The sequence below is a fragment of the Phytophthora parasitica genome (genome assembly GCF_000247585.1).
Source record: "Phytophthora parasitica INRA-310 unplaced genomic scaffold supercont2.34, whole genome shotgun sequence".
NCBI lineage: Eukaryota > Oomycota > Peronosporomycetes > Peronosporales > Peronosporaceae > Phytophthora > Phytophthora nicotianae.
In genome coordinates this window covers 593672-604956 of record NW_008649020.1, presented here as the reverse complement: position 1 = coordinate 604956, position 11285 = coordinate 593672, and the positions used below count along the sequence as shown (strand labels likewise).

Sequence of the window (11285 nt, the reverse complement as noted above, 5' to 3'; positions counted from 1 at the left end):
CCATTTTCACGTTATCAAATGGCTACACAACACTATCCGGAACTCGAAGTATGGACCCTATGAAGTATCGGTTATCGAGCAGATGAAGCACAACGTCACCAACATGACTTACTCACGGACAGTTGCTGATTACGAAATGTACGAGGCGAGTTTGAGCATTTGGCATGTAGAGACGGAAGGAAGGAACTGTGGGATTACTTCAAGAAAAACTGGGACTCTCTCTCAGAAATGTGGGTCATGGCACATCGTGTGGATCTGCCTCACTTCAACAACCACACCAACAATCGAGTTGAAGTCTCTTCGGGAAGTTGAAGCTAACCTTGAAAGGACACTTGACCATGCGAGATAGTCTGGTGGCCCTGTTCGAATACCAGAGACGCCTAGAGGAAGACTACCAGTCGAAGGTTGAGATACCGGGGACTATGCGCGACGTGGCGTACACGGATGAGATGAACGCCGTGTTGGGGATGACTACACGCTGGGTGGCAGAAGCAATTAAGTCCCAGTTCGACGTAGCAATGGATAGCAAAATTGCTGACTCGTACGCCTTCCGGGATAACGGAGCACATGTGACTGTCTCTCGAAATGGACGAGAGTATCTTCTGGATAAGGAAAGCTGGAAGTGTGATTGCGAATTCTCCCAGACAATGCAGCGCCCTTGTCGTCATGCGTGGTGTACAGAAAGACGTGTGGAAACCCGTTTGGCATCCCTTACGGAGCAATTGCGACCAGGTACGTTCCGCTGCTTTCCAGGTATTGCCCAGGTACCGAACAGGTATTGACCAGGTTTTAGCGCAGGTAGATTCAGCTCAACTAGACCCTGTAATTCCATACTCTCTGTCGAGCCCCTCTTTGAAAATACGCAACTCGGTACAGCAGCTAGGAAGAGAAACTTGGGAGGCGATTCCATAGGTATGTTGCTTGACGAACCAAAACAGAGGTAAGACAGACCCTGAATGGCATGCAGCTCTTAGTCAGCTGCGGCGAAAATGCGCGACACCAGAAGACGTCGACTTGTTCAACACAAGATACATGAAAAAGCAGAGATGCCTGACTGGGTTTCAACCGCTAAACACATCGCCTATTTGAATGCGGATGTTGCCGCAGCTAACCAGAACAGCTTAGCGTCTAGTACCTTTCCAGTCGTTCAAATTCGATCGAAGCACACCGTGCAGCTCAAGCCACTAGCAAGTCAAAGGGAAATACCACCTTACTCTATCCAAGCACTACTAGAGGAAGCCGAAACAGCAAACGCAAACAGAGATCGGGTGGTTTCCAGAGATGTAAAACTGGTGGTTGGAGCACCTGTGACACTAACCTTTAACATGGAACAATCTGCCGGTCTTTGTAATGGCACCAACGGCGTCATCTACGACTTTATCTTCTGTAAGGACTCAGCATTACCTATAATACTTGTTCAGATAACGGATTCGTACGCCGGTCCTTCGTTCCTGCCTGGTGTGGCAAATATTGTACCGGTTGTTCCTAGAAAACTTAGCTGGACGAAGAAGACCAGCGACCTAAGTGTTTTCAGAGAAGGAGTTCCGTTAAGACTGGCTTATGCTATTACAGTCCACAAGATCCAAGGTTTGACCTGTTCAAAGATTGTTTTCCACTCAAAAACAGTACCCAATACTTCTTTTGCGTATGTAGCTCTCTCGAGAGTGCGTCGCCGAGATGACATCATTCTTACCGACCCGCTATCACTTAAACAACTATCTACATCCCAAAAGCAATTTAACCTGTTTAGCAGAGAAGAAGTTCGAATAAAGCAAGCAGTGTCAAGAACTAAACGCATTGCGATGACCGAAGTAGCTGTAATGAAGCAAGTGGCACGAACTCACAATCGATTACAGTTACCTCGGTAGCTACTGGATGCTTATTTATCACTAATGCCGTGCTGCGCCCGGGAAGCTCTGGATATTTGGATACTTAATTCGCAGTGTGTGCGGATTGGCTGTCACAAACCGTATTTGTACCGGTTTTTTTTTACAAAACCAAGTCAGCAATACAAAACTAAATCGGGAATACAAACACAAAGTGAGCAGTTTTAGTATCGAGCTAATAAAAAGGCACCAGGTTTTACACCAGTTTCAGAATACCGGTTTTCTAGTATGTATGTGGTACAAGCGGATATTCAAAACCGGTAGTCATGTGGCTAGATTTTATTTATTGTAGCTGCTCCCTTGTTCTTACGTATTATTATATGGACCACGTTAGTGTTCTTGCAGTGTGCACAAATTGCATAAGTTAGTACAGAAGATAAACGGAAAGCTCCGCGTTATCTATGATGGGGTGTATGGCAAGGCAAAAGCAGCAAAGTCTTCGAACTGGATTCATTTCTTCTCGTTTATTCGACCAATCCAAGTCTTCACCCCAGTGATTAAAAAGTAAGAAGTGCCAAGGTAAAAACGGTGTTTTAGTGGAAAACATCACAAGTTCATTTTTAAAGTGTTTTTTTTTTTTCAATATTCGGCGAGAAAAACCCAGAAAATCAGATCGTTCTTGGTTTGTCTAGGTTAATGCTGCGGCGGAGCAGGAGATATGGAGTAGGGTAGGAGTCGGATGCAACGTCAGACGGACAGTAGGGAGGATATAATTATGTGTATAGTGAGCTTTTTTCATGATAAGCTGGGTTCACTGCTGAGTTTTTTATTTTTTTTTATTTCGACACATCCATACAGTTGGTTTCTTTTGCTACTGTGGGTGGGCAGACATCAAAAGAAGCATATCTAAGCTACAGGTAAGCTATTCCAGCTTACATGAAGCTCTACAGTAGTATATATTTTCGAAAGCTTACTTTTTCTTCAAATACTTCTCTCCTTATATCAAGGCCATCCATATTTTTCGTGTCGATTGGCATGTGAGCGAGGAGAAGTTGTTGTCTGGGATAACAATTGAAATGCTTTCATCATAATAGGATAAAATTCACTTTAATTTTCGTTAATACGAATTTTGGCCTAGCTTTTCACAAGGAGGCCTTCATTGACTTCAGAAAAGGTTCTCGTTAGCTACATAATCACTGAAGTACATGTATACTATTAGAGCTAAGTACTGGTAAAACAATTAAATATGTCTAACCTGGGACGTATCGCATTGTGAAAAAAGTGAAAGATAATCTCACTCTGATCTTGTTGAGGCACCGATAACTTACATTCTTACAATTAGTGAAGTTAATCGTTATTGAAAGAGTGATGCACCGTTTTGTAGGTGAAAATATCTTTTTCAATATCTGTTCGGACAATGTTTTTCTAAATAAAAGCAGGTTATTAGTTAGTACATATTGGTAGTAAATGGTAATACAACCTAGCGACTAAATCATTCAAATAACGTCTGGATTTTTTTTTAATGATGTAGCGACTGAGCTTCTTCGATGCTCTTCAATCGACTATGTTCTTGCAAGGCATTTTCGTTCGGTACGAAGTACTCCAAGAACTTTTTCGTTAGCGGTTCCATCAGGTAAAGCTGTTTAAGGGTTGTTACTCGGGTAACAGCCACGTAGAATGACGAGTGTTGAGGAATTCGCCGTGTTGGGTGTCGGAGAGGTGCGAGGATCATCTTTTCGACAGTTAACCCTTGACATTTTTCTGTCGTCAGCGAGTACGCAGGCACAACTGGAACTTGACAAATACTTATCGAAAATGTCCGCTGTTGCATCTTGATTTGGACGCCCGTCTCCTTTCTTTTGCAAAGGGGGACCACTCCGGGTGGTAATGACGGAACGAATTGATGGGATGCATAGTCTTTCAAGTGCACAAATACTATATGGGGAGGTAGCGAATGGTAGTATTCTTCTACTCCATCCAACACGCTGGTTCTCACGACGTCATCGCAAGCCGCAGTGAAAGCAACAACCGTACCAATTGAGCCATTAGCCAGCTTCAGGGAAGTAGAAACGTTCTTTGTACATTGTACGATGGATCCCACCGCAATTTCCAAAACCAACGGCATTCCACTGGTTTTATCATCTCGAATATTCTCGAGTGATTCTCGCTGGGTCTCAGTCAGTGGAAATCTAGCCCTGGTCACTGTTGCAGGAAACCGGTGCAAAGGAACTTGAGCTTCCAAAGAGTAAGCCCGAATTGCAGATACGTTGAACTCGACTCGAAGTGTGTTTGATGTAACGATAATTGGGCAATAACCCTTTAACCCGGCTTCTTGTGACCCCCAGTTATCTCGATAAGCCATCTCATTAACCAAATCGATGTCCGATTGATCGTATCTTCCAGTTCTCCACTTATCTAGAATAGAACGCCAAGTAGGATCACGTTGATGGCGCATATTGTCCGTGAGAATTACAACCCAATTCACAGACTTGTAGGCATTAGCTCCTCGAATACGGTCCAAATATGTGGAATTCGTTTTGGAGTGTTGACTGGAGGGAGGATTGTTGTCAGGATGCATAAACGCAGGTTGGCCTGCAACTGGTAGCTGTTGTAACCAATCTCCTACCATTAAAACGTGAATTCCCCCGAATACCTTGTCAGGACAGTCAAGTAATATACGCAATGAGGCATCTATCTTGCCCAGAATGCAAACATCACAAGTTGAAACTTCATCCAGAATGAGCAACTTCAAGCTCGCAAAACGCTCCTTTTGCTCCGTTGTCGGCGTCCATTGCTTACGGCTATTGACATACCAACCAAACAGTTTGTGTATGGTTTGTCCATTTGCAGCCTGAGCAGCGACGCCTTGATATGCAGCAGTTGCAATTACCTGTGGTGAGTTCCACGTTTTTGCAAGAGCCTGAAGAGCACCAATAACTCGACTTTTGCCGGCTCCAGGAAGTCCACCAAGAAAAGCAATGCGTTGATTTTGGTGGAGGTGACCGACGAGGCAAGACGTAAGCAAATCAGTGCCAATCTTGAAGAACATCTTGTCCTGCTTGTGATTTAAGTGAAATGTCGATGACACTTGCTCCAAAGAGGGAAATTCTTGCAGTTGCTCAACGTTCTGTTCGAGCTGTGCAATCTCCACTTGGCTACGTTGTGTTGGGTTGTTGAGCACTTGAATAGCTCGTTTAAGCATTTGCACCCGCGTTGGCAACTCCGGAAAGATATCTACCAACGACGAAATACTTGTCCTAGCTTTTGATGAGGTTTCGGAGTTTGTTTCGCCGCGCATGCATTGCTCCACATCTGCAATACTCATCGTAAAATTACCAGTAGGAGCTCCGGAGTTTAGTGTGGAGCCCGCAGCAAGACTGGAGCACAGCTTTGACTTTTTCAACATGTCAATATTTTTTGTCGGCTGAGTTGGTACAATCACAAATTCATCACCTATGTCGTAGTCGCCATTTTCAGAATCGCCATCTTGCTCATCAGAATCACTGTCTACGACATCGTGGGCACTGCTATCGTCAAAGTCCTCGTCTTCATCTTGCCCAGCCTCATATCCGAAATAGCGATCTACTTCACTGTCCCGTTGTGTTCTCAATAGTTCCCTGGATGCGTAATAATCAGTGTTATGTTTCATAAAGAGATGTGCTGAAGGAGGAGCCTCAAACTCAAGCCACCTCTTGAAGAACTCTGCAAATGTTTTACCATCTGAATCGAACTCTGCTGCACCCCGGAAAGGACGAAACAAGGTCATCACCGATTGCTGATAGCGAAGACGTTCGTCAGTTGGTAGATCTGGACGGCGAATATCAGGAAGACGCTTGTGATAAACAGTAACAATCTTCTTTACTGGCATCCTGAAGAGTGAGTGGAATTCGTGCATCGTGTGGCTTTCCAAGAAACGTTTTCCAGTTTTGCTCTTCTTGCGCTCCCATTGCGCAACAAAACTCATTAAGTCGAGACTTTCTAGAGTAGTCGGGCGATAAATGTAGTCAAGCCAAACGGTAGATGGCTTTAAAAACATCATGCTACCGTCTCCCTCAAGCCTGACATCGAGTGGCTCATTTTTTTGAAATATGGCCCGAAGAACATTCGTCAAGTGTAACTTGACAAATAAGTGCGACGAATACATCGCGGATTCGTTCAGTAGGTATAGGCATGCCATAGGTGCCGAGACTTCATGCGGGTTAGTCAATGTGCAGCACATTGACTGAACTCGGCGACGTCCAAGCGCAGTAGGGTCATCTGAGTCCTGGATAAGCCGTTCGTTGGCCTTGTCAAAAGCGTGTAAATGGAGTGCCCACGGGTTTTCGATGTCGTGTTGCGGTTTCGTAGCGTACTTGATGGTATAATAGGCCTTTTCGGGCCCTGTAATACACAACACAGGCAAATACCAATGGGTCAGAATTAACGCGTGGATCTAAAAAGATGTTACACTTACCTTCTCCAGCACCAAGAAATTTTACGTCGTGGTTACATTTGAAAATTGAGTTGATCAGTGGGACGTACGTGTTGATGTATTCGTTTCCTGGGAGTCGCTTCATCTCGATTCGATTTTCATTTGTCCACCTAGTCTCCGGGCATGCCTCTTTGGGCATGAACATCCGGCAAATGTCTCCTTTAGGCGTCCGCTTTGTTTTTTTGAAGCAGGAACTGGAATGGAACCAGTGGTAATGCTGATAGAACTCCAAAGCACGAGTAGTAGTGATTGCCTCAGTTGAGGATGGACTTGGCCCCCTTGGTAATGGTTTTGTGCTGGCAATTCGACGAAATATATCGTTGTTTTCACCACCAGACCCGCTTGTAATTTGTTCGAAACTCTGAGCATGCTTCATGATTAGCTCACTTCCCCCAAACGTTTGCCCACAGTGGTCGCACACCGTAGTTGGCGGTCTAATCGATCCAGAACAGGGTTTGCGAAATGGCTTGCGATGAAATTCAAGTCGTGAAATGAGACCCACTCTGCATGACGGGCAATTCCGCGTATCTAAAGGGACATTCGAAGTCGCAATAGAGTCAACATACTTGATCATGGCAGCGCGAAATCGATCCAAGGAGCACATTTGATAGTACTCGTCGACAGTTGATGGCATGCCTGCTATCCAAATAAGCATACGTGTGTGGAGAGATCCCGTCGAGTTCTGGGACTCGGTAGCTGCATAGAAAGCTTTTGTGCAGCCAAATAAGCCAGGATCACTGCGTGAGCTGTTGCTGTCCAAGTCCCAATTCAGTACCGCATCGATAAATGTAGTTACAACGCGATCAAAGTACCTGTTTTGTTGTGATATTCATAAAACAAATTCTGGTGAGAGACAGTGATCACAATTCTTGAGATTTACTTACCGTGCACAAATGTAAGGGTTTGCAGTGGCAATCTGTCCCAATTTGGCTCGCGAATATTCCATTGTGCTGTTGATTCCGCTTTCGAGTTCCATAAGAATATCATCTGTGATTTCACCAGCGGGGTTCGCAATTCGAAACGTGGTTGAACTATCTGGTGAGAGCGTGAAAAAAAATTGTTGGCTGCCCCAGTTCTAGCTGCATTGAGAACAGGTTTGCACGGGCACCAGATCGTTCGTCATTGGACCCCCAGAACGCTCGCATCCCAGTGGAAATATTTGAATATAGCTCTTGAACTCGAGGGTCAACTTCAGGCGCATCTGGAAGCGGACGCTGCTCTGTAATCGCTCGCAGTCGATCTTGTTGGTGCTGAACGTACACTCGCAGCTCCTCTCGAGGAGCATTTGCTGACATATCTATTGTTTGAGGTGACATTCTTGCTTTAATAGATATTGCTTGCATTGCTTTGTGTCTGGCAATTACATCGAAGGCAACCAAAGCAAATGATCGGTGTTGTGCGTGGCATCGTGTCGACAGACGCAAACAATATCGGACGGACTCAAGAAGACTTATTTGAATTGACCGGGTCTCATCAAGACCACCACGACCGTAAGGAAAAAGGTCCGCAAATGCGTGAACCCAAAATGCCGGATCGAAGTCCGACAAAATCCCTGTTGATCGGTGAACAATTAAGCGCTGCTTGTTCCTGTTTAGAGCAAGTTGAAATCCAATAGTTGCATCCACGTGAGTGAAATTACTGATCAAGCCATTAGCAGCTTGTTCACACACCTCATCTTCAGCTCTCACATTCTGGTGAGCTGGAGTAGGGGCATTGTGCCTCCACATGGCTCGGTCGAGCTCATCGCAGCCATGTCCAATCCGTGAATGAAGAAAGCTACCGTCATCATTATCCACTGTCATTTCGTTACTACCGCACAGATTTTCGCAATTCTTGACATCATTAGCTGCCCCAATCCCATCCACCTCAATATCATCATGTCGACGACCAGCCATTGCTTCTGATCTGTGGTTATTCGGTCTTTGTAGCTCGTCAGCTTCGGTTTGATTGCTCCGATTTGATCTTTCATCTTCGGTCTCGTCGACTTGCTTGCCACCTCGTTCGACTACGACACGTGTACGCATTGTTGTGATATCTGCCTCCCAATTGTCAGATTCACGGATGTTCGAGTAGAGATCATTGTTACCGCGATACCATTTCAATTGCTGGCTTAGCCGAGATATCCGAACGTCATAGGCTTTTAAAGCCGCCGCTTTCTGTGCTGGGGTTGTCGATCCTACCATTGTCACTCCAACAACTCCATCGGAAATAACGTCACGAGGTAATAGCTGCGCTGGAGGAGCTGGGTCGGCACGAGAAAAGTAGGCGTGCGACCGAAGCGAAGAATGTTTTCCTCCACGTACAACAGATATGAAGTGCATTGGCTGTGACAGATTGAGCATTGCATTCTCGATGAATGTGCTGTCTCTGAAGGCATCCGGTATTCGCCCCATGTACAACCCGTTTGCGATAGCAAACTTCGGTGGATTGGCACGTTTTTTACCGAGCAAAGACGTTCGACATGGTTTGCATATCTGAAGAATCACGGAGCCATCAACTAGCGAAATTCCAGTCCTAGAAAGTAACAACCCTCGGAAACACTGATCAATATCCGACACGTCATACAGTAGTACCTCCGAAGTGAAGGTTGGAGATTCGATGGTCCACTAAGGCGCATACGAAACGCCTTCATGAGGTCACTTTGAGGAAGGAGCCGCTCGGATTTGGTTCTGGAAGCTAAATGAAGACAGTCACAAACGCAGCACACCACTTCTTTCATGGCTTCCGCTGAAAGTTTGTTTTGAGCAAGCGTGTACACGCACTGTTCAATTTTCTCACGAGCATTCAGTAGACCATTGACAGCTAATACGACGCCACTTTCAGGACTAGATCGCTTGCATCGCCGTCGTTTCAATTCATTCAACCTCTCCGTCGTACTCGTTGCTGCTCGTATGTCACGCTTGGTTTTGCTTTGGCGACCACGAACACCGGTTTCTGCTACTTGGGCGCATGCAGCACACTTTTGGCGTTTGCGCATCAGGTGATGTTGACCAAGTTGTTCTTCAACGCATGTGCACAACCTTGGCTCTGATGATGACATTCACCTTGGTTGGCAGGTGGAAAGAGCAAAATGACTGAGGTAGAATGTAATCTCGACACATTTCGACGATGTCTCCAAAAAAAATGAGGTGGTAGTGCTGACGTGACTTCGAATGTAATTAGTACAGGTCGTTGTGTTGAATTATTGCAGAAATTATGTCGTTCTCGCGTCATTTCTTCTGTTCACGAAATATGGCGGCTTATTCGACTTGCTTATCGAAAAGTGGTGCACAGGTCGACCGAGTTGATTTTTTCGGTGCATCGTAGTATAAAAACTTTGGTTTATTCACTTTTTAGGGAGTTTTATAACGACAACAACGTTCCTTGCACTTACATGTAAATCGAAGGCGACCGCTACTATAGCTGACGGTAATTTCTTCGCCAGCCCTGATGCTTCGACGGCTGAATATACCGACGCGTGGTCCGCTGAATGACTGAAATTCGTACCAAGTGCAATTGGGTCGGCAGGAGTGATTAACAAACCGAGACTCGTTTCCACAGATCCTAGCGTCGATGAACACGGTCCGATGCGATTGTGTTGGCGTCTTCAGTTCCATAATATAGTCTTGCACTCGAGAGATTTTCTCGTCCTCGTAAATCAGCTCACCGACGTATTCAAGCAGAAAAGCGCCTTTAGGCACAGCACTTGTTGCGAAAACACCCAAATCAACGTTGGTGGGCTGGATCGAAAATTGGTAAGTTTGAATAAATCTGTTTCCACACCCAAGTCCGCTCTTGCAACTAGTGTCATCACACAAGATGTGAGCATGATAATTCTCACAAGACGAAATTCCCACATCCATGCACATCCTGCCAGCACAGCTACAGCTGTATCCATCAGGTGCTGCAAACACTGGTTTCGGAAGCCGGTCACTGCAGAAACTTGAGTGAATCCTGTAGACGCCGTTAGGTAGCATTGTCAAAACAAGAAATGAGCAATACCTGGCTGTCTGGTCGTCCAATTTATGTCATTGAGATGAAAAATATACAGTTTAAGCGCTAAAAAAATTGTTTTTCGAATACCTGGCACAAGCATCATCGCATATAAATTTGAATGGTGAGTGCACCAGTATCACAGCCAATCGAATGGACTTCTTTACCGTGGATCCAAATACATGGATACACATGCGATATCGAATTCGATTTTCAAAATCCTTGGGCAAACAAAGGTAAAAAAAAAACGTCAAATGGTTAAAAAAAAAAAAAAAAGTATGGTTTAACAGTACAATGCAACAACCCGACACATTGTTTCCATCCAGAGATGAAGCGAAATGCCCATCTCGGAAACGATTGCTGTAGTCACAAACAATACTGAAGCAACGATTATCGAAATGGGGACGCAAGGTTACGACCGAATTTGAATAAACGAAGAGCAAACGTGTGGAGGGCGTCGGATCAGAACAGCGTACTCACTACAAGTGGACTGTCATATTCGAAGTTCCGAGGCAACTGAATTGAAGTTGGGGTGTTTCACGACTGGGAATCGTGCTCAGTTTCGAATTATCGCCGCGACAACAAGATGGGTCTTGCCGAAGCTCTACAACGTGAAGCCGATAAGAGCAGCACAAACCCTCCGGCTCGCCTCCACGCATTCGAACGGGCTCAAGACATTGTCGAGTTTCTCGGAGCCAACGCTGGAGACCTTCCCACTTCCATCTCGCTCGACATGTTCATCGCATTTCGGGAACCTTTTCATGGAGGCTGGATGCTTTGGCTTGGCGACGAAGAAGTGAGTCGACTAACACCACAGCAGATGGCGGGGCTACCACATTTGCCCTTTGAAGAAAAGGCACAGTATTTCTTTCGCTTGTCATTGTGGACTAAGAGTAAGCGTTCCTTCGACGCAGTCGACATCGTTGACATCCCTGACGGACAGGAAATTTACATTGAGCGCGTGACCGGAATCAAACTCTTCGTAGCGTCCACGAATTCTCCGAAACTTGCCGAAG

General features: G+C 45.4%; 2 protein-coding genes across 2 annotated transcripts; one reads left to right on the top strand and one right to left on the bottom strand.

The window, feature by feature from the left end:
• Positions 1 to 338: 338 nt before the first annotated feature.
• On the top strand, positions 339 to 912 carry PPTG_12946 (hypothetical protein; the record flags this gene model as incomplete). Its single annotated transcript, XM_008909694.1, has 2 exons — positions 339 to 732; positions 803 to 912. The coding sequence occupies 2 exons, from the start codon at positions 339 to 341 to the stop codon at positions 910 to 912; spliced, it is 504 nt and encodes a 167-aa protein (XP_008907942.1).
• Positions 913 to 7867: 6955 nt separating this feature from the next.
• Positions 7868 to 8618, bottom strand: PPTG_12945 (hypothetical protein; the record flags this gene model as incomplete). The annotated part of the gene is made up of 2 exons (XM_008909693.1): positions 7868 to 7884; positions 7937 to 8618. 2 exons carry the CDS (start codon positions 8616 to 8618, stop codon positions 7868 to 7870), a joined length of 699 nt encoding a protein of 232 aa, XP_008907941.1.
• Between the last annotated feature and the right edge of the window lie 2667 nt (positions 8619 to 11285).